The sequence below is a fragment of the Rhinatrema bivittatum genome, chromosome 4 (genome assembly GCF_901001135.1).
Source record: "Rhinatrema bivittatum chromosome 4, aRhiBiv1.1, whole genome shotgun sequence".
NCBI classification, from domain to species: Eukaryota; Metazoa; Chordata; class Amphibia; order Gymnophiona; family Rhinatrematidae; genus Rhinatrema; species Rhinatrema bivittatum.
This window is the reverse complement of record NC_042618.1, coordinates 139,210,800-139,233,531: the sequence shown is the minus strand read 5'-3', so window position 1 is coordinate 139,233,531 and position 22,732 is coordinate 139,210,800. Positions and strand designations below refer to the sequence as shown.

Genomic DNA, 22,732 nt, shown 5'->3' with positions numbered 1-22,732 from the left:
GAGGGGGAGGGAATCGTATTGTTGCCGTTTGGGGGGGTAAAATATCGTGAAAAAATCGTGAAAAATCGTTAAAAAAATCGAAAAAATCGAAAAAATCGAAAACCGGCACATTAAAACCCCCTAAAACCCACCCCAACCCTTTAAATTAAATCCCCCACCCCCAAATAACTTAAATAACCTGCGGGTCCAGCGGCGGTCCGGAACGGCAGCGGTCCGGAACGGGCTCCTGCTCCTGCATCTTGTCGTCTTCGGCCGGCGCCATTTTCCAAAATGGCGCCGAAAAATGGCGGCGGCCATAGACGAAAAAGATTGGACGGCAGGAGGTCCTTCCGGACCCCCGCTGGACTTTTGGCAAGTCTCGTGGGGGTCAGGAGGCCCCCACAAGCTGGCCAAAAGTTCCTGGAGGTCCAGCGGGGGTCAGGGAGCGATTTCCCGCCGCGAATCGTTTTCGTACGGAAAATGGCGCCGGCAGGAGATCGACTGCAGGAGGTCGTTCAGCGAGGCGCTGAACGACCTCCTGCAGTCGATCTCCTGCCGGCGCCATTTTCCGTACGAAAACGATTCGCGGCGGGAAATCGCTCCCTGACCCCCGCTGGACCTCCAGGAACTTTTGGCCAGCTTGTGGGGGGCCTCCTGACCCCCACGAGACTTGCCAAAAGTCCAGCGGGGGTCCGGAAGGACCTCCTGCCGTCCAATCTTTTTCGTCTATGGCCGCCGCCATTTTTCGGCGCCATTTTGGAAAATGGCGCCGGCCGAAGACGACAAGATGCAGGAGCAGGAGCCCGTTCCGGACCGCTGCCGTTCCGGACCGCCGCTGGACCCGCAGGTTATTTAAGTTATTTGGGGGGGGTTCGGGAGGGTGGGGGATTTAATTTAAAGGGTCGGGGGTGGGTTTTAGGGGGTTTTAGTGTGCCGGCTCACGATTCTAACGATTTATAACGATAAATCGTTAGAATCTGTATTGTATTGTGTTCCATAACGGTTTAAGACGATATTAAAATTATCGGACGATAATTTTAATCGTCCTAAAACGATTCACATCCCTAAAGAATAGGACTGAAAGCTTGAATAAACCTGGTGACACAGATCATGGGGTTCCCACGTTGGTACCAGCAGGCCACAACTCCAAGAAACCAGCCAGGTCAATACCAGTATGTTGGTGGTACTCAGTTACTATTCAGCAAGGTGATAAGGAGAAAAAAAAGGAACACTGCAAGTCATGAGGTAGCCAGGCAGGTACCAGCAGGCTACAGCTACATAGAAACCAACTGGATTGGTGCCAGCAAGCTGATGGTGGCTTGAAACCATCCGATAAGGCCATGAAGACCTAGGCAGCCAAATATTTAGGCAGTGGCCTCACTGGTTTTGGTGGCTTCTTGGGTTGTTGTAGGGCTCAGAGTTGATATGGAAAGGGGGGGCAGGTTGATGAGTATTGAATTGGGTGTAAGAACTAGTATACCCATCTCCTTGGAATGGTAGGGAACCAAAGAGAAAGATGATAAAAACTGAATTGGGTAAGGAACAATATCCTACTAGCAGTCAAATGTCTATGACTGGCAGTTGGGATATATAGATATATCCTTAGCAATGTGGACCGAAATATTTAGGCAGGCTGGATGAGTCAATTAGTCTTTTTCAGCTGTCATCTGGAAAAGGAAGGTTTGGGTGTTTTATAAGAAGTGTATTCAAAATGAAACAAAAAGCAAACCAACAAAAGTTAATTGGTATTTCTTTCATTCCATTTGGAAAACAATATGAAATGAATTAGTGAAGGGGATTGATATTTTCTATTTTGTTTCAAAGAAATGCACAGCCCTAGTGGCCAATGTTGCATAAAATTTTTTAATCCAAATACATTGCAGGTGCAAAGTATATGGGGTAAACAACGCATAAGAATTTCAAACTTAAATCCTTGCATGTAATTTCATCTTTCAATGTATATGTCCCGATCTCCGAAAAGGACTTAAGGTGGCTTAGAATAATACATACATAAAATACATTTAAGAAAAATCAAATATAATAGCATGTATATCAATGTAACAAAAGTCTAACTATCCCTCCCAAACCTCTCCTCTCACAAGGGATCAAGACAACTTACATCTAACATCATTCCTACCCAGCCACTGCAGAAAAATGCTTGCAAAACTTTCCCACTTCCTCTTGAAAGAGCTGCCAATGGGGTGACTTCCTTTTGTATCACCCCTTTGGAAGCAACCTGCCCACCTCCTACAGCAGGCCAGGTCTTATGGCTGGCCCATGATGATATCAGCAGTGGCATTGCCAGAGGCAATGCAAAAGCAGAAACTGCAGCCATCCCATCCTAACCCTGCTCCAAACTCTGCCCCTTCTCCCTACAAATGGGAGGAAGATTTTCAGCGGGGCTTTCTCCACAGGTAAATGCACCCTTTCTCGCAGAGAATCCCTTTGAAAATTGCTCCCTAGGTTATTGTGTAATACTGCATTTATATTCTTATCTGTAAAGTACTTTGGATATAGTTATCAATGGAAGGTGCTATTTTGTACTGTTTGTTTTTGAGAATAGCATTATCTTGCAGTAGATTTCACAAATGACAATCCAGGAGCAATTATCTCAATTACTAGTGCTAGAAATCCAGCAGTCAGTCTGTTTCCATAATGGCTGTTCTTTGTAGACCTTCTTTCACATCCTTTTTTTTTTTTTTTTATAATGTTTGGATACTGGTGCCAAGGAGATCTCAAGCATCATCAATGTGGGATGTTATCCAGTGTGAATATTCCTGGAAGTTCTCTGACTAAAAATTGTCATTAGTAGTAAGGCCAACTTAAAAAAAACAATCTCTCAGCCTCTACTTGTAGCGAGTCACTACAGTCCCTCTGTTGGTTGCAAGATGAACAGAGCAAATCTTCTCTAACCCTGTCCTACTGTGGCAGCGCCCTTTCCCTCCTCCAGCCAAGACCTGGGATTCACAAAAAAGAGAAAAAAAAAAAAGCAAAACTTCTCAAATGATGACTTCAAAACAATTCACTGAATTCAAATTCCCTGAGGTAAATCCTTCCAGGCATGGAGTGCATTATAAAGGGAAAAACCTCACTTCTTTACCAAAAGTGGGAGGCTGTGAGGCCCAAAACATAAGACTGCAACAACAGTGGTCCACCAGTTCTTTCTATTTTGTTCTGTGATTTAGACTTTAAACTACAGAAATATTTTAAAAAATTATATTATCACAATAGACACTGAAAAATTACCTTAATACTAGGCATCATCGATTTGTGCTATCACACTTATAACTCTGCCTTATTTATAATCATTGGTCATTTATCATTCACTATTCATCCTGTATTATATACCTTACTACTACTGACAATTTTTAGTCAGGGTATTTTTTTGAGAAATTTTTCAGAATTATTGCAAGAAAAAACAACTTATCTTATAGGATAATCACTGGAAATCATTCATAGAAGAGTGGCAACATAATAGAGAAATACCCCAACATGGTCCATGTTCCAAATTAGAATTCTGCATCGAGGGTATTCATCGTGATCATGTACAGTTCAGGTGATCGGGATATCCTATGAGTGCATTGCCATATGTGCTGTCAGCGTCTCTACATAACTGGTGCCTAAAGGTTTCATTTAACATAAATCCTAAAAGTTCCATTTAATATGATAACATAATGCCAAGGAGGGCCTACAAGTACATTTTAAAAGGGAAATTTCCTGCAGAGTTTCCCTTTGAAAATTCTGGGGTTGGCAGAGAATGCAGGTCCAATGCATGCAGGATAAAATGCTCACTGTTGGAGTCGTGGACCCTTGGGCCGATCGGAGCCAGAGGAAGAGCTGCTGTAGGTGGTTGCAGCAGCGACCCCGACCGGGAGGCGGCAAAGACAGACTGGTGGCTGGCCGAGGGTGGAACTCTGGGAGCCCTATGCGACCAAGAGCTCTGGCGAGGAAGGAGGTGATGGTGGTGCTGGCACTGTGTTGAGAGGACCTTCGCCCTGGAAGCCGATCCTCCCCCGAGAGGAGCTCGTAGGAGTTCGGCCGCTGGGACTTAGGAGATTCACCCTGGAAGCCGGAGTCCCCCCAGGAGGAGCCCGTAGGGACCCGGCCGCTGGGACTTAGGAGGACCCGTGAGGGCCGAGGCTGTTGAAGTCCAAGTGCCGAAGAGTTGTCGTTCGCCAGTCCAGAGTCAGGAACCAATGGATCACCGAAAGCCAGTCCGAGGTCAAGAGCCGAAGAGTCAACGTAAGCCGGTCCGGGGTCAGAAGCCAGCGAGTCATCGTAAGCCAGTCCAGAGTCGAGAGCCAGGGAACGTCGTAAGCCAATCCGGGATCAGGAAGCACAAAGAACAAGAGGACAAGAGAACGCAGCAACTGGAAGCAGGAAATACCTGGAAACCTCGTTGCAAGGCCAGGAGCAGGTCTCGTAGCAGGGTTTAAATACCCTGAGGGCGTCTGACGTCATCCCGAGGTTGGGCTGCATTTTCCCGCGCTGGCCCCTTTAAGAACCGGGGCCTGCCACGCGCGCGCGTCTAGGGGGTGGAGCTAGCCGCGGCTGGACGCCGGCTGCTCCGACGCAGCGAGGACGACGTAGCAGGGGAAGCTGCAGGCCCGGGCGAGGCGGGCAGACGCCGGGCCTGTGGCGGCAGGGGTCCCCGAAGGCCCGGGGACCGCGGACTCAACCCGGAACTGCGACGGGGTAGGTGGCGATTCCGGGAGCGCCCCGGAATCGCAACAGTACCCCCCCTCCTACGCCCCCTCCCGGGGGGCCGCGGCTTGTCCGGGTGCGCGGAGTGAAACAGGCGAAGAAGGTCTCTATCCAAAATATAGGAAGAGGGCTCCCAGGAATTCTCCTCTGGGCCATAGCCCTCCCAAGACAGGAGGTATTCCCACCGATGACGGCGGAACCGGACGTCCAAGACCTCTCTCACCATGTACGTGGTCCCAGGATCTGAAGCGACCTCGGAAGGCTCCGGAGGCAGAGGGTGGAAGCGAGAGAGGACCACCGGCTTGAGGAGAGAAACATGGAAGACGTCGTGTATCTGAAGAGTAGATGGTAGACGTAAGCAGTAGGAGACCGCGCCAACACGCTCGGCTACCCGGAAGGGTCCGATGTAGCGAGGGGCTAGCCTCATGGAAGGGATCTGGAGCTGGATATTTTTTGTACTGAGCCAAACCCTAGATCCGGGCAAGAATACTGGAGCGGGTCGGCGAGACTTGTCCGCGTAAGCCTTAAACCGGGCGGCGGTGCGGTGGAGTTTCTCCTGAGTGGTGCGCCAAAGCTGGTGAATCTGGTTGGCCGTCAGTTGCGCCGCTGGCGAAGAGGTAGACACAGGCAACGGTAGTGGAGGCTTGGGAACCTTTCCATAAACCAGCTGGAAGGGAGACTGTAGCTTGGCGGAGTGTCGATGACGATTGTAACAGAACTCGGCCCATGGAAGGAGAGCCACCCAGTTGTCCTGCTGCTCCCTAACAAAGGCTCGGAGAAACGCTTTCAGGGTTCGATTCGTGCGTTCCACTTGCCCATTGCCTTGGGGGTGGAACGCCGTGGTCAGGTCTAGTTGAACCCCAAATTTCCTGCAGAGCGCCCGCCAGTATTTTGCCGTGAACTGGGGGCCACGATCCGAGGAAATATGCTGAGGTAAGCCGTGCAGGCGGAAGACATGGTGGATGAAAAGTTCAGCCAACTCTGGGGCCGTGGGTAACTTGGCAAGGGGCACAAAATGGGCCATTTTCGAAAAGCGGTCAATCGTGACCCATACCACCGTTTTCCCTTGAGACGGGGGCAACTCGACGATGAAGTCCGTGGAGATGTGGGTCCATGGCTCCGCGGGTACAGGGAGTGGCTGAAGAAGCCCCCAGGGGCGACCCGGCAGAGGTTTTTGCTGCGCACATGTGGAGCAGGACTGTACGTAGAGGCGAACATCCTCCTTCACCCGTGGCCACCAATAGAACTCCGTCAGTAATTGGAGAGTCCGGGCGACCCCGGGGTGTCCTGCCGTCAATGAATCGTGTGCCCAGGCTAGGACCCGTCTTCGATCACGTACTGGAACTACCACCCTCCCTGCTGGTGCTACTTCGGTGGCTGCCAGTTGGATTTTAGCCGGATCCAAAATGTATTGAGGAGGGTCGGGGCTGTCCTCAACCTCAGAGACACGTGAGAGGGCGTCTGCCCTAGTATTCTTGGCTGCTGGCCGATAACGAAGAATTAAATTAAACCTGCTGAAGAAGAGGGACCAGCGTGCTTGCCGCGGATTGAGCCTCTGTGCATGGGACAAGTATTCAAGGTTCTTGTGGTCCGTATAAACCACAATAGGATGTTGGGCCCCCTCCAGCCACTGACGCCATGCTTCAAAGGCCAGCTTGATGGCCAGTAGCTCCTTATCTCCGATGCCGTAGTTCCTCTCGGCAGGCGAAAACTTCCGGGAGAAGTAGGAGCATGGCCGGGTTTTCCCGTCCTTGGAGACCTGGGACAGGATGGCCCCCACGGCTACGCTGGAGGCATCCACCTCCACAATGAATGGAAGTAGGGGATTCGGGTGTCGGAGGCAAGTGTCCTGGAGGAAGGCTTCTTTGAGATCCTGGAAGGCCTGTACGGCAGTTGGTGGCCAACTTCGTGCATCTGCACCCTTGCGCGTGAGGGCTGTTAAGGGCGCCACCAAGGAGGAGTAATGTGGGATAAAGTGGCGGTAAAAATTGGCAAAGCCTAAAAACCGCTGGATTGCCTTTACTCCCACTGGTTGGGGCCAGTTCTGGATGGCGGCAACTTTTTCAGGGTCCATGCGGAAGCCGGTAGAGGAGATGATGTATCCCAGAAAGGGCAAAGACTCCTCCTCAAACTGACATTTTTCCAGTTTCGCGTATAGTCGGTTCTCCCTCAGCTTTAGCAAAACCTGTCGCACATGTTGCCGATGTTCATCAAGATCCCGGGAAAAAATCAAGACATCGTCGAGGTAAACAATGACTGACGTGTACAGGAGGTCACGTAGCACCTCGTTCATTAGATTTTGGAACACCGCTGGAGCGTTGCAGAGACCGAAGGGCATGACGAGGTACTCGTAATGGCCGTCCCTGGTATTAAAGGCAGTCTTCCACTCGTCGCCTGGTCGGATTCGTACGAGGTTGTATGCCCCTCTAAGGTCCAGCTTGGTGAAAACGCGAGCTCCTTGTAGGCGATCCAGGAGCTCCGGAATCAGAGGTAATGGATAGCGGTCTCATCGGGTAATCTGGTTCAGGCCCCGGTAATCAATACAGGGCCGAAGAGACCCATCCTTTTTGGCCACGAAGAAAAAGCCGGCTCCAGCCGGAGAGTTAGACGGTCTGATGAACCCTCGGTCCAGGTTCTCTTTAATGTAGGCGGACATAGCCTTGGTCTCCGGTAAGGACAGAGGATATACTCTCCCACGAGGGGGCGTGGTGTCCGGGAGCAAGTCGATTGCGCAATTGAACGGGCGATGCTCTGGGAGTAACTCTGCCTTCTCTTTAGAAAAGACATCCTGGAAAGCCTGGTACTGGGGTGGAACTGTCAGAGGAGTAGCCAGGAGCGGAAGCATCTGTAGCGGGCGAGCAGGAAGACAATGGCGGGCGCAGCCTGGGCCCCACGATGTGATCTGGAGCGAGGACCAGTCGATCACCGGAGAATGTTTTCTTAGCCAGGGCAGTCCGAGGACGAGTGGGTGAATGGACCTCTCGAGGATGAGGAAAGAGATCTCCTCTTTATGAAGAAGACCCACCTGAAGCTGAAGCGGAGTCGTACGAGTAGCTATGGTTCCTGGGAGGGGTATCCCCTGGATGGACTATACTCGCAAGGGTGGTTCCTGAGGCACGACTTTGAGTTGTAGCTGTTGCGCCAGGTCTCGGAGGATAAAATTCCCCCCGGACCCGGAGTCGAGGAGTGCCAGGGTATCGAAACCCCCTCCAGGAAGACAGAGTTTAGCTGGAACAGTACATGGAGAGTCCGGAGAGATACTGCCTAGAGTCAACTCCCCACTAGACTCTAGGTTCTGGCGTTTCCCGGACGCTCTGTGCAGCGGGCTAGGAAATGCCCCTTACCACCGCAGTAGAGACATAGTCCCTGTGAGCGTCGACGCCTTCGTTCTTTGGCCGAGAGAGGACCCCGACCCAACTGCATGGGTTCTTCAGACGGAGGAGCAGCTGCCGCAGAAGGTGAAGTTCGAACCCGAGGTGGCGTGGTTCGACGAGCGGACCCTCCTTGGCCGGACCTTCGCTCATGGAAACGGCGCTGGATGCGCCGGTCCACGCGTCCAGCCAGCTCGATGAGTTCCTGTAAATCATCCGGAAGGTCCCGGGCCGCAAGTTCATCCTGGAGCCTAGGAGACAGGCCCTCCAGAAAAATCCCATGCAAACTATCTTCGCCCCAGGCCAGCTCGGTGGCCAGGGTCTGGAATTCCATCGCAAATTCCTCCAGGGGGCGATTACCTTGCTTCAGCTGGAGAAGCTCTGAGGCGGCGGTGGAGGCCCGGGATGGTTCGTCAAAGATCCTCCGGAAAGCTTTGACAAATTGCACGAGATTATTTAAGCGGGAATCTTGGCGCTCCCAAAGGGAGGAAGCCCAAGTCAAAGGTTTCCCATCCAGAAGGGAAATAATGTAGGTCATTTTTGCCCGGTCCGTGGTGAATTGCGCAGGTAGGAGGTCAAAACGAATGTAACAGTGATTGAGGAACCCCCGACACGCCTTCGGATTCCCCGAGTACCTAGGGGGTGCTGGCATCTGTACCGGGACAGGGGAACCCGGGTAGACCTGAGACGTGGAGGCTGCGGGGTGAGCTGCGGAGGTCCCATCTACGCGATCCGCCAGGTGTTGTACGGCAGACATCAAGGTATCCAGGCAGGACTGCTGTTGCTGCAACTTCTGGGCTATGCCCGGAATGGCCTTTAGACCGGCAAGGTCCGCCGGGTCCATGGCCTTGCAATATGTTGGAGTCGTGGACCCTTGGGCCGATCGGAGCCAGAGGAAGAGCTGCTGTAGGTGGTTGCAGCAGCGACCCCGACCAGGAGGCGGCAAAGACAGACTGGTGGCTGGCCGAGGGTGGAACTCTGGGAGCCCTATGCGACCAAGAGCTCTGGCGAGGAAGGAGGTGATGGTGGTGCTGGCACTGTGTTGAGAGGACCTTCGCCCTGGAAGCCGATCCTCCCCCGAGAGGAGCTCGTAGGAGTTCGGCCGCTGGGACTTAGGAGATTCACCCTGGAAGCCGGAGTCCCCCCAGGGGGAGCCCGTAGGGACCCGGCCGCTGGAACTTAGGAGGACCCGCGAGGGCTGAGGCTGTTGAAGTCCAAGTGCCGAAGAGTTGTCGCTCGCCAGTCCAGAGTCAGGAACCAATGGATCACCGAAAGCCAGTCCGAGGTCAAGAGCCGAAGAGTCAACGTAAGCCGGTCCGGGGTCAGAAGCCAGAGAGTCGTCGTAAGCCAGTCCAGAGTCGAGAGCCAGGGAACGTCGTAAGCCAATCCGGGATCAGGAAGCACAAAGAACAAGAGGACAAGAGAACGCAGCAACTGGAAGCAGGAAATACCTGGGAACCTCGTTGCAAGGCCAGGAGCAGATCTCGTAGCAGGGTTTAAATACCCTGAGGGCGTCTGACGTCATCCCGAGGTTGGGCTGCATTTTCCCGCGCTGGCCCCTTTAAGAACCGGGGCCTGCCGCGCGCGCGCGCGTCTAGGGGCGGAGCTAGCCGCGGCTGGACGCCGGCTGCTCCGACGCAGCGAGGACGACGTAGCAGGGGAAGCTGCAGGCCCGGGCGAGGCGGGCAGACGCCGGGCCTGCGGCGGCAGGGGTCCCCGAAGGCCCGGGGACCGTGGACTCAACCCGGAACCGCGACGGGGTAGGTGGCGATTCCGGGAGCGCCCCGGAATCGCAACACTCACAGGGATTTCAATATGAACTTCCTGCGTCTTTTTTAATCTCCCCACTCTGTCCATGCACAGAGCCCCAAACTGTGCAGATATAGGGCATGTTCTTTTAACCACATATAGAAAGGAGACATTTTCAAAACACGCAACATATGTTTACCTGTGTAACAGTGTTTTGAAATTTCCACCTTAAAGTACATTGAACGGTAGAACTTTGCATTAAATCCAACTGCGAACCATGCAGTTCTTGTTTATTCCAGACTGAATGAGGAAAGAGATCTGATCCAGATCATGGTGACAATTTTCAAAATAACGTGGGTATTCGCAATGTCCTTGGGTACTTTAACACGTGAACTTTGCATCAGAAAATAAGTCCACAGTGATTTGGAGCTGTTTTTATTATGGATGCTTTTTTCCTTCCCAACAATGCACGTAGTTTTGAAAATTTGTATTGTAGCATTCTCTTTCCTAACCCTAGCCCAGTAGTTTCTCCATCAGAGTACTCATTCAGAGGAAGAACTGCTGGTACAAGATAGAAGATGCGCAAGAGAAACCATTTAATGAACTGAATACTATAAAAGGTTAAAGTAGTAAGAGGGTACTCATACAAAACCAATAAATGAGGAACTGCCAACTTGACAGTGTTCAGGTACAGGATATGGGAAGATTTTTTTGCCCAAAAAAACCCTCGTTCTGAAAGAGAAAAAACTGGCACAAGACAAAAGATGTTCGGCTTAACCATTTCACTGTTCTGAATGTGAAAACACTTAGGGGTAGATCTTAAAAGCCCTGCGCGCCGGCATGCCTATTTTGCATAGGCCGCTGGTGGGCGCAAAGCCCCGGGATGCGCGTAAGTCCTGGGGCTTCGTAAAAGGGGCGAGAGGGGGTGTGTGTGGGGGGCGTGTCGGCCAGCTGGGGGGGTGTTCGGGGGCGTATCTGGGGTCAAGGGGCGGTCCGAGGTGGGTCCGGGGACATGGCGATGGTTCGGGGACAGGGCCGGGAGGGCGGTCCTGAGTCCCCCGGCACTGCGGCCTGTGCCGGGGGATGCCGAGGCGGCGCGCACAAGTTATGCCTGCCTCAAGCATGCGTAACTTGTACAGCAAAGGTAGGGGGGGATTTAGGTAGGGTTGGGGGGTGGGTTATATAAGGGAAGGGAGGGGAAGGTGGGGGGACGCGGAGGGAACGGAGGCAGGCTGCGCAGCTCGGCGCGCACAGGCTGCCGATTTTGCGCAGCCTTGTGCGCGCCGACCCCGGATTTTCTAAGATACGCACGGCTACGTGCGTATCTTAGAAAATCCGGCGTACTTTTTAAAGATCTACCTCTTAGAGTAGTGCAGAAATTTCATGCAAACCCAGAAAATCAGAAAATGGAACAGACTGAGGGCAACTCAATAATGTGGGACATGGTCTCTAAATAAAGCAGCCTTCACTACTTTCCTGGAAAACCACCCACAATCATTAGAGAAACCACTGTCATGTACCAATTGTGATAAGAACTTTTACATTTGGCAATCGCATTCTCCAAGAAAATCTAAATTCCACCCTGCACCTTGGAGGTATTTGTGCCACTCAGCCTTGCTTCCATACCCAGACCCTACACCTTGGAGTTTCTTTTGCCACTATGCCTTGCTGTCTTGCCCCAGAGCTAACACTTTGCCAGTCTGGGGGAGCTACTTTGCACCTCTCATGTTGCTCTGAAAGCTTGAAGCAACTCTTTGCACTGCTTGGCCCCTTTATCAGTGCCTGCCTTGAAGGTTTTACTACCACATTTTCTGCTTTGCTCCCCCTCCATACTGCCTTAGCATGCTAATACCACTTCCAGTGCTAGTTTGTCACTTGAAATGCTATCAAGGGTTCATTGCACTGTTGCTGGTACCCACTTTTGGAGCTTTGGGGTTTTCTTCCTACTTTTTCTGCTTCTTTGCTCCTCTTATAGTGACTTAGTGAAATCCTGCCAATGTTGGTACCCCTTTTCCCCTTTATGGAGACATAGGTCATTCATGCCACTTTTAGTGGCACTTTCCAATATCCTCAGTCCTTCTAGGTACTTTAGAGTTCTTTTTCCCTTCTGTTGATGTCTTCCAACAAGTTTTAAGAAAATTAATGACACCCCCCCCCCCTTTCTGGAGCCCAATATAGGCTAAAAATTACCTGTAATGTTTCCCCCATTGATTTTAATGGCATATGAAAATGAATCAAACTAAAAACTTTTTTTTTTTTTTTTGCATTTTGAAACTAAAAAAATGAATTAGGATCCCCACGAAATGAATTTTAAAACAAAACAAATTATTTTTTTTTCTGCTGCACATACCTAGACAAAGGAAGTATGTGAATTTAAGAAAGCATGGGATAAACACAGAGGATCTCTGATGGGCTAGGGGGGATTGTAAAGCCATCAATGGGGATGGGAAGACTAGATAGGCTATAATGGTCTTTTTGGCATCATGTTTCTATGTAGAACCACTGCTTTTGCTGCCCTGAGGCCACCACATTTCTCCAGCTGTTCATTCCTTACCAATATTGGAACTGAGGAGTAACTCTGGTAGATCCTCCTGCTGGCTCTGGCCTGGATTTATCAAAATGCGGTAAGTACTGCATGTGATAGCAAAAGGGGCATGTTTTATGCTAATATAGTATTTTTCGCAATAATTACCTGTGCGAAGAGATAAGTTAGTGCACATTGTGATACCATGTCAGATTCTGCAATAAGTGCCAAACCTGATGTATTTCACCACTGGGGGACCAGTTTTTCAATGATCCCAGGGGGGGGGGGGGGAGGGAGGGAGGGAGAGAGAGAGAGAGAGAGAGAGAGAGAGAGAGAGAGAGAGAGAGAGAGAGAGAGAGAGAGAGAGAGAGAGAGAGAGAGAGAGAGAGAGAGAGAGAGAGAGACTGGCCATAATAACATGACCCATAGGCAGGTATTTGTATCCCTAGGGTAGGCCAACCTAGTAACTCGAGGTGGGGATTAGGTAAGTGTGTATGGGGTTAGGGGCCACTTTAACATGCTACGTGACACCTACAAACAGAACAGTGGTCACTTGTGAAGATTTGCTGGCCTTCAGAGTGAGGAAACTCACTCCAAGATGAGATTTGGGCAAGGTTCTCTCAACCTAGCTTGATGTTACCCAGGTAGAGAGTCCATCAAGCTAGGTTGAGAGAACCTTGCCCAAATCTCATCTTGGAGTGAGTTTCCTCACTCCGAAGGCCAGCAAATCTTCACAAGTGACCACTGTTCTGTTCGTAGGTGTCACGTAGCATGTCAAAGTGGCCCCTAACCCCCTACACTCTCTCTCTCTCTCTCTCTCTCTCTCTCTCTCCAGGGCCTTCAAATCATCTGAAATAAGCCTTACGGGACACATCGCAAATGGTGATAAAACCTTACCGCATGGTCACGGCCGCTATCGCACTGCATAACACATTTCAAAGAGGTGTAGTTAAAATCTGCGTTATGGCTGTGCGATAGCTCTTCGCAGAGAGGCTAACCCAGCCCACTCTCCGCCCCTAACTCCTCCCATTTTTGGAATTTGCATCGCACCATACGATATGGTGCAATCGCATGCGGTAAACACGTTTTCGCATGCGTTAAGGGCCTATCGCATGCGAAAACGGGGCTTTTCGCATGCAATAAGCCCTTAACGCATGCGAAAACGCCATACCGCATTTTGAAAAATGACCCCCTCTGGTAGGTAATGTTTATTGTTCTTCATCATTGAGCATGTGTGGTGGAGGGTACTAGCACATTGTTGATGGATCCAATGTATGCAGCCAAGCTGAGATGGGCCAGTAATAGCTGATTTGTAAATTCTGTTGACTTTGGGTTGCTTCTTAATTAATAGGTATTCTATTTTGTGTTTTGTAGAACAAATCAGTCACCATTATGCTCTTGATGTGGTAATTGGAGCAGGACAGCCTCTCTTCTAGTTTTAGGTAAGAACAGTGTATGGATTTGAAGTTACCCAATGCATTCAGGATAGCCAACCTGTGAATGTTTAGCTTTACATATACATATCTGAAGTGGTGCATCATGGTGACATGTGTGGCTGTGTGTTTTCATATTGTGACTGTGCTTCTTTGTCATGTTCATTGTGGCATTCACATGTCCCTATGATGCAGCACCCTCTTCACAAGCTAAAAACCACCTTAGAGCCCATGTACAAGAAAAAGGTAGAGACTGAGACTCCCAATAGCAAAAAGCTTCATGAAAGTACTGTGTTTCCCAGATATCCCAGGGAGACTCTGGGCCAATGGGGATCTGAGTGTGGAGTCCCTGAGTACAGAGAGAGAGGGGACTCTGATCTCACTAAGGACACACGAGAAATACATTTACAGGGACTACTGGACAGTGACTGGTTGGGAGGGTGAGATACAAACCCTCCCTGTAACTGGTGGATGCACCCAAAGACATGGAAGTGGAGAACTCTGAGTTGTCAGAAACCATGGACATGGAGATAGCCTGAAGACAATTTTATTTTAATTATTGTCAAGAGGGTTTTACACAAAAACTGCTTACACTCTGAGACTTGCTGAGAGGAAAACTGTAAAGAAAATTGCTACACTATTATTTATCTGAAGAGACCCCATGGGGATCTCCACAGGAGAGATGGCCTAGTGTAATAGGAATTGGCAATGAAGGTATGAGAAAGGCATATCCTTTTGCCACAGCATTCCCAGTGGAGGCTGTAGCAGAGGTGTGCTCCTTTCTGTACAGGAGCTGGTGACGCCTGAGTATGGTGTGGCATTTTGTTTTTGAAGTTGAAGGAAGAGGTCAGGTTGTCATAGTTCCCTTATTCTAACTCAGTATTAGTTCAACACCCAATGAGAAGTTTAGGAAGCAGAGAAATCAAAATAGTTGAAAACTTATTTTGCTTAATGATTCTTTTAAATTGTGTGTTCCATGATATGCTGTGTTGTTATTTTTGTGACTGTATAATTGTTTTTTTTATGAATTGTTGTGCTCCACTTCAAACAGTGTTTTGTGAATGCAGAATACAAGTGCTTGTAAATAAATAAATAAATAGATAGATAAATAAAATTGCTGACTCACATCCAGTGGTTAGTAAAAAAGGGGTCTCAGTGATTTCTGAATGCTTTTTCCTCCCATATGCAGCATAAAGTGCAGTTTATAATAGTTACTCCTGGTTTTGGGCAGGAATAAATATGTTGGGAGAGGACTGTAGGTCTCTGTGAAGCAGACAAATGATGCTTAAATGTGAGGATGATTAACAGCAAGCAGGCCAGGTCAAAAGCAGAGTGGGGATAATGGAGCACCTATGGTAAATGTAATCAATTTATTTATTTAATAACATTTGATTACCTGCAGTTTGCTAATCACATCAAATTGGGTACAATAAAAATAATCAAATAACAAAGCAATCCACCTAGTAAAGGCTCCAATTTTCTTTTTCCAAATTGTTATGACTAGATGTTCCTGTATGCCTCAACCTTCTGTTTTCTAGCCTTAGTAAATATAATTAGCCATGGCCAAGTAGCTCTGAATTTCCTTGGTATAAATCTTTTTACAGCAGTTAATATTTGTCAAACCCCAAATATCTGGCTTCATTCGCCAACTGGAAGCCCGAACCTTGGGGGATGAAATGACCCCTTAGATAGCCAAAACTTTGTGTGAAGGGATCTCATGCTTAATGTATTTTTTTATGTAACCTATAAGAGGTAGGTGATGCTATGCATACTGGGGCGGATTTTAAAAGGCGCGCGAATAGCCTACTTTTGTTTGCGCTCCAGGCGCAAACAAAAGTACGCTGGATTTTAGTAGATACGCGCGGAGCCGCGCGTATCTGCTAAAAACCTGGATCGGCGCGCGCAAGGCTATCGATTTTGTATAGCCGGCGCGCGCCGAGCCGCGCAGCCTACCCCCGTTCCCTCCAAGGCCGCTCGGAAATCGGAGCGGCCTTGGAGGGAATCCTCTAACGCCCTCCCCTCACCTTCCCCTCCCTTCCTCTACCTAACCCACCCGCCCCGCCCTGTCTACACCCCCCCTTACCTTTCTCCGGGGATTTACGCCTCCCGGAGGGAGAAGTAAATCCCCGCGCGCGAGCGGGCCTCCTGCGCGCCGGGCCGCGACCTGGGGGCGGGTACGGAGGGCGTGGCCACGCCCCCGGACCGCCCCTGGCCGTAGCCACACCCCCGTACCCGCCCCCAAAAAGCTGCCAACACGCCCCCGAAATGCCGCGACGACCGGGCCCGCCCCCGACACGCCCCCCACGGAGAACCCCGGGACTTACGCGAGTCCCGGGGCTCTGCGCGCGCCGGGAGGCCTATGTAAAATAGGCTTCCCAGCACGCAGGGCCCTGCTCGCGTAAATCCGCCCGGTTTTGGGCGGATTTACGCGAGCAGGGCTCTGAAAATCCGCCCCACTCAGATTAAATCTAAGGAAACTGACGTGAACAAGAAAATAATCATTAAAGACCTAAGAAAGATGATTTAGAAAGGGTAAACCATGCCTTATTATTTGACAAAAAGAAGTCTTGTATGATCAGTTGCCATGTCATGTAGTTAGATGGGTTAGAATTTACATTAACATTATGAAGCCCCGTTTTGCACAGCGTGTGGTGAGCCAGAAAAAAAGTGGTAGAAATCAAAGCCAGTGTATATACGTACACTGCAATTCTAAATCACTTAAAGGTATATTAGAATGTCAGTGAGCTAATATTTTGTCTGCAAAGACCTCCATTTTTTCACTCTCTGCACTAGAGAAACTTTTAAAGCAATAAATTGGAGTCCATCTATTAATATCTTGCTTGCAATGCTCTTGTGGGATCAAGATGAAGTCTGACTACTAGCTGTAAAATCCATCTAAAAGAGACTGGTATAACTGTAAAACTATCTTGATGGCACTTGGAAGAGGTCAAAGTGAAGGTTTCACCTTCAGCTGAGCAAAAATTGGAAAACTTCCTGTGCTGAAGATTTATATGTTAATTCTCCAGTCTCTCTATTCCTTACACTGTTTATTCTTTCTCTGCTTTCTTAAGCAGCCACTGTACCACAGCAGGACTCGTAAAACATTTTGAATGTAGTTTGTATGGAAGAGCAAACATTTTCTTGCACACTGAGCTTTCTATTGGCAGAAACAATTTCTGCACATCAGTGTGCAGAAGGCAGTACAGTCCAGGCAATGCATACTATTCACACACATCCACTGCACACCTCTGCTTTGTTCTCTGGAAAAAGGATGATTCAATCAGATTCACTGATTAAACTGAGTCTGGCAATTACAATTAATACAAAGAGTCACATGACAGATTCCCAGTTTGGATGAACATTTCTAACCTCTCTAGATTTTTAGGTTTATTTCTGGCCCTACAGCAAAATATTTATATTTTGGGTAAACTGGACTCCAATTGTGTCAGCTTTCAGTATAATGAAGTACATAGTTGTAAGTACTCAGTTATATTTTCTGCTAAAATCATGCTGGGGGTTTTTTTTGGGGCTTAGTAAGTCCTCCTTTCTCCTTTTTCCTTCCAGTTCATTTGGAACTGGTGCTGGGATTCTAGCTCCACGAGCATTCATTCAGAACTATCCAGGGATGTTTTTCCTCTATTTTAACACACACACCACACACCACACACACACACACACACACACACACTGTTTCCAGTCTGGCCATTGCAGAAAAGATCCTAAGACTGGGAGTCATGCACCAATGCTCCTTCAGGAACCCTGTGTCATGGGCTTTAAGTAGGACCACCAGAGTGGCCATGACACACTCCCCTATCACCATAGGGGCCTCCACAGCATTCCCAGCCTTAGCTGACTCAAAATTCAGAAGACCCAACTCAGGGAACCAACTGGGGACCTTCTGAATGGCAGTGTACTGCACTGCACTGCCACTGAGCCACGGGGCTGGCCCCATTATGTATTTTAACAAAATTAATTGAATTACAGGTAATGAAATTACATATATATGTGAAATGAAATCTTGTAAACGCTGTGAATTAATTACAGTTTTGAAAGCTGTGAGCACAGCACCCTCTAGTGCAACCTGTAAAAAGTGCTAAAACATACTGTGATCTTGTTTTAAAAAAAAAATTACCGTGTATGTCAACTTGTGGGTCCTGTGCTTCTCATGTTACTTTGTCATTTTCTGTGACATAAGTTTCCCTGCACAAGGCATGGCATGGCACTTCTTTTTAAATCTCTGTTTGAATAGTCAATACCTTTTCTCATGTGGTTGTAAGAATCCAGGTCCAACTCTGTAGGTAATGTTCAGTTTCCCTTGCCAGGTGCTTTGCACTTCTTCGCCTGCCATTTTACTAAAAATATATATTAAACAATCAGGAGGTTATATGGCCCATTTTGGATTACAATGAATTGAACTGAAGCTGTCTGATTGTATATGTACCTGAGATACTTAACAGCATCGTCATAGCCAATAGGAGTTACAGGAATCAATGGCAATTGAATCTCCTTTTCATCTAGGTAATATGCAGATTCTATAAAATATGGGACAAAATGAAAATGAGAATAAATAATGTATCAGATCTAAAAACTATAAACATGTATAATAGTGTGGAACATATTCTATATGCTCTACAATGAAGTGGCTGCTTACAAAAAGTTTTTAATCTCAGCACACCCAAAATGTACAGTACATGCAGGCACCTCTATGGTGGATGGTGTTACTAAATGACATTGTTTGAAATAGGGAACATAATACTGATAGTAACTCCCATTTACATGGCTTTGAACCCCACAAGAGGAAATGGTGGCAAGGTCTGAGAAAAATTAATTTGGACCTAGAAAAATTCGGAAAAGCAATGTGGATTTAAGAGATATACTTAATTTGATAAATATTGCCCGGAGAACACTTCACATCGTTAACTGTCCAGTGCAGTCCCTGAAGTAGCAGCCCGTGAAACGTGGACACATCGGACTCGCATTCATAAACTCCGCAGTAGCGCCACCAAAGGGAAGTACTTTTTCCACATTTTTATGAAAAACTCAAAAAACAAAAAAAGTAAAATTTTTGCAAACATAAAAATATAAAAAAGAAGACATTTGGGTTATGGACTGATGATTAAAAAGACTCACAGCTACATACTTGCAAACTGCGGGTAGTATGATGGTCCAATATATTAAGATAAATTGACACACTAAAAGTTAAAGACCCTTTTGATACAACGTGATTGTTTAAGGTATTCTGTGATTTTAGTTGTATACCGGACTAATTGATATGAATATACTGTAGATTTCAATTACCCCAATATTGACTGGGTAAGTGAAGCATCAAGTCATGTTAGAGAGATAAAGTTCCTGGATGGAATAAATGGAGCAATTGGTTCAAGAATTGACAAGAGAGGGAGCAATTTTAGATCTGATTCTTTGTGAGAGAGGTAATGGTGGTGGGGCCGTTTGGCCTCAGGGATCTGTATTTGAACTGGTACTTTTTAATATATTTATAAATGATCTTGAAAGAGGTATGACGAGTAAAGTGATCAAATTTGCAGATGACACAAAATTATGCAGAGTAGTTAAATTTCAAGCGGATTGTAATAAATTGCAGGAGGACCATGTGAGACTAGAAGATTGGGGTTCGAAATGGCAAATGAAATTTAAGGTGGACAAGTGCAAGGTGATGCAAATAAGGAAAATAACCCTTGCTGTAGTTACACAATGTTAGGTTCTATTTTAGGAGTTAACCCCCAGGAAAGAGATCTAGGCATCATAGTGGATAATTCATTGACATTGTAGGCTCAGTGTGCTGTGGTGATCAAAAAGCAAACAGAATGTTAGGAATTATTAGGGAATGGCAAATAAAACGATGGATGTCATAATGCCTCTGTATCGCTCTATGGTGGGACTACATCTTGAATACTATCTGCAATTCTGGTCACGCATCTCAAAAAAGATATAGTTGCACTGGAGTAAGTGCAGAGAAGGACAACCAGAATAATAAGGGGCATGGAATGGCTGCCATATGAGGAAAGGCTAATGAAGTCAGGGCTGTTCAGTTTGGAGAAGAGACGACTGAGGGGAGGTATGATAGTTGTCTACAAAATCATGAAAAGACTTGAACAAGTTAATGTAAATTGGTTATTTACTCTCTCAGATAATAGAAGATCTAGGGGGCACGCCATGAAGTTAGCAAGTAGCTAATTTAAAACAAAACAAAGAATATTCTTTTTCACTCAGTGCATAATTAAGCTCTGGAATTCATTGCCAGAGGATGTGGTTAGAGCAGTTAGTGTAACTGGGTTTAAAAAAGGTTTGGATAAGTTCCTAGAGGAAAAATCCATAAACTGCTATTAATTAATAAGCAATAGTATCTTGAGATTTATTTAATGTTTGGATACTTGCCAGGTACTTGTGACTTGGATTGGACACTGTTGGAAACAGGATACTGGGCTTGATGGACCCTTGGTCTCACCCAGAATGGCATATCTTATGTTCTAATGTTATGTTCTTTAACCTCATATAAGCTAGACAGAGTCAAATATCCTTATCAGAACATACATCAAGCAGACTTAGATATATTAGAACTATTCACAGCTGAATTCTGGTATCCATATTTCTCCAATATGGATGTCTTTCACATGGTTTGGGTGCAAATATATTCAGCTTCACATTTTTCAAAGCATTCAGAATCATAACATCTTCAAATACTTTGAATACCTGCATATATCCTAACTGATCCAAGCAAATGTGGAGGTTTTGGGAAAAGCTGGAGTCAGATAAGAATTGGCTCAAATTTTATTTATCCAAATGAATTTGACACAAAAACTCAAAGATCTGAGCCTGCATTCCAAACAGGGTACAAGTTGACCTAGCCCTAGTTTAACCAGCTCTTTTTTTTTAAAGATCTGATTATTTTGTTTGCATCTTCCTTTTTTTATTATGGATAATTTTCCTTTGCTGTCCTTCCCTATGATCCTATTTGGAAGGATATATTTCACCTTAACTAGATTATCGAGGAATCCATTTTTCAGAAAACAATGGCATTTTCAGACTTCTTGTAACCCTTGCTGTCTTTAGACTGGGGCATTTCTAGATTTATTTATTTGTTTTTCTATACCGACATTCAATATGGAATATCACATCGGTTTACATGGTAACTCGTGGGATATTTAACAACAGGTCATATTATCTTTACATCGTAACATCGTAATAGATTGTTATTCAGATTGTCTTCACCAGAAAAATACAAAAAATCTGTTAATTGCTGCTTACCAATTGAGGGGTAAAATGGTGTCAATGGATCTCCAATAGTAAAAAGCACAGTTCCTCTCTGAGCTCCTGTACCAGGCAACCACCAGTCATCAGGAAATACCCTGTTATTGCTGCCAACCACATAGTCTGCTGGGTCAGAGTAAATTATCATCCCGGCACAGCCATAGGTTTCCCCATTCCTTACCTAAAAGTCAAAATCAGGTACTGTAATTTCCATGACCATTAGGATACCGTAGGCTGAAACTTCTCTTACCAGATAAGCTATAGACCACTCTCTAAATGGAATTAAGTCAACAACCTTTCCAGTCTCATGCCATCAATAGGGATGTGAATAGTTTTTCAACAATTAAAATTATCGTCTGATATTTTTAATATCATCTTAAATCATTATAGAACACAATACAATAGAAATTCTAACGATTTATCGTTAAAAATCGTTAAATCGTGTTAGTGCGCACTAACAGAAAATGATACAAATTGACACTTTCCAGGTCAGTGAAGGTCAGTTAGGAATGAATATGTATTCCTATTGGCTGGCTGTGCTCTTATCTATTGATGTTACCAAGGTTCCCACTGAGGTAATGGTTGGGGGGATGTGAAATGGAAACAGTTGGAAGCTTGACAAAAAAAGTAATGTGATGATCATCACTCATGTGACTAGAACTTGTTTGCTTATTATTTTTGTTAGCAGGCACGTGAAATGCCTAGGTAGGCAGGCAGTGCACCACTCCAGCAGTCACATCATTGCTTCCTGTGCATTGCATTATGTGCACACATTGACTCCAGCTTGGGGACAAGGCAGGTCTCCTTTACTGCACACATTGATTCCAGCTTGGGGATAAGGCAGGTCTCCTTTACTGCACACATTGACTCCAGCTTGTGGAAAAGGCAGGTCTCCTTTACAGCACACTGACTCCAGCTTGGGGACAAGGCAGGTCTCCTTTACTGCACCCATTGACTCCAGCTTGGGTACAAGGCAGGTCTCCTTTACAGCACATTGACTCCAGCTTGGGGAAAAGTCAGGTCTCCTTTACTGCACACATTGATTCCAGCTTGGGGATAAGGCAGGTCTCCTTTACTGCACACATTGACTCCAGCTTGGGGAAAAGGCAGGTCTCCTTTACAGCACATTGACTCCAGCTTGGGGAAAAGGCAGGTCTCCTTTACTGCACACACTGACTCCAGCTGGGGAAAAGGCAGGTCTCCTTTCCTGCACACATTGACTCCAGCTTGTGGAAAAGGCAGGTCTCCTTTACTGCACACATTGACTCCAGCTTGTGCCAGGGTTAGGGCACTGTGTGCAGGAAGATCACAACACCCCTGGTATCAGGGTTAGGGCACAAGTTCTAGTCACATTGACTGATCACATTACTTTTTTTGTCAAGCTACCAACTGTTTCCATTTCCCATCCCCCATATACTGACAGTGGGAACCTTGGTAACATGAATAAATAAGAGGGCAGCCAATAGGAATACATATTCATTCCTAAACTGACCTTAACTGACCTGAAAAGTGTCAAATTGTATCATTTTCCGTTAGTTTTTTCCGATTAGTGCGCACTAACTCCTGTTAGAGCGCACTAATCGGAAAAAACGATTTTTAACGATTTTTTAACTAAAAAATCGTGCCAAACACGATTTTCTTCTCCTGCCAGACGATTTCGATCGTTAAGACGATAGGGCACACGATTCACATCCCTAGTGAAT

At 47.0% G+C, this 22,732-nt stretch overlaps 1 protein-coding gene across 1 annotated transcript in view; it reads right to left on the bottom strand.

Moving 5' to 3' along the window:
* LOC115090152 (putative N-acetylated-alpha-linked acidic dipeptidase) overlaps positions 1-22,732 on the bottom strand; it is a gene marked incomplete in the record, with an annotated part of 417,134 nt that overhangs the window by 324,360 nt on the left and 70,042 nt on the right. Inside the window, 3 exon segments of the mRNA XM_029598900.1 lie at positions 18,017-18,112; positions 18,202-18,292; positions 21,027-21,210. Of these exon segments, the coding sequence (XP_029454760.1) occupies positions 18,017-18,112; positions 18,202-18,292; positions 21,027-21,210 (371 nt within the window).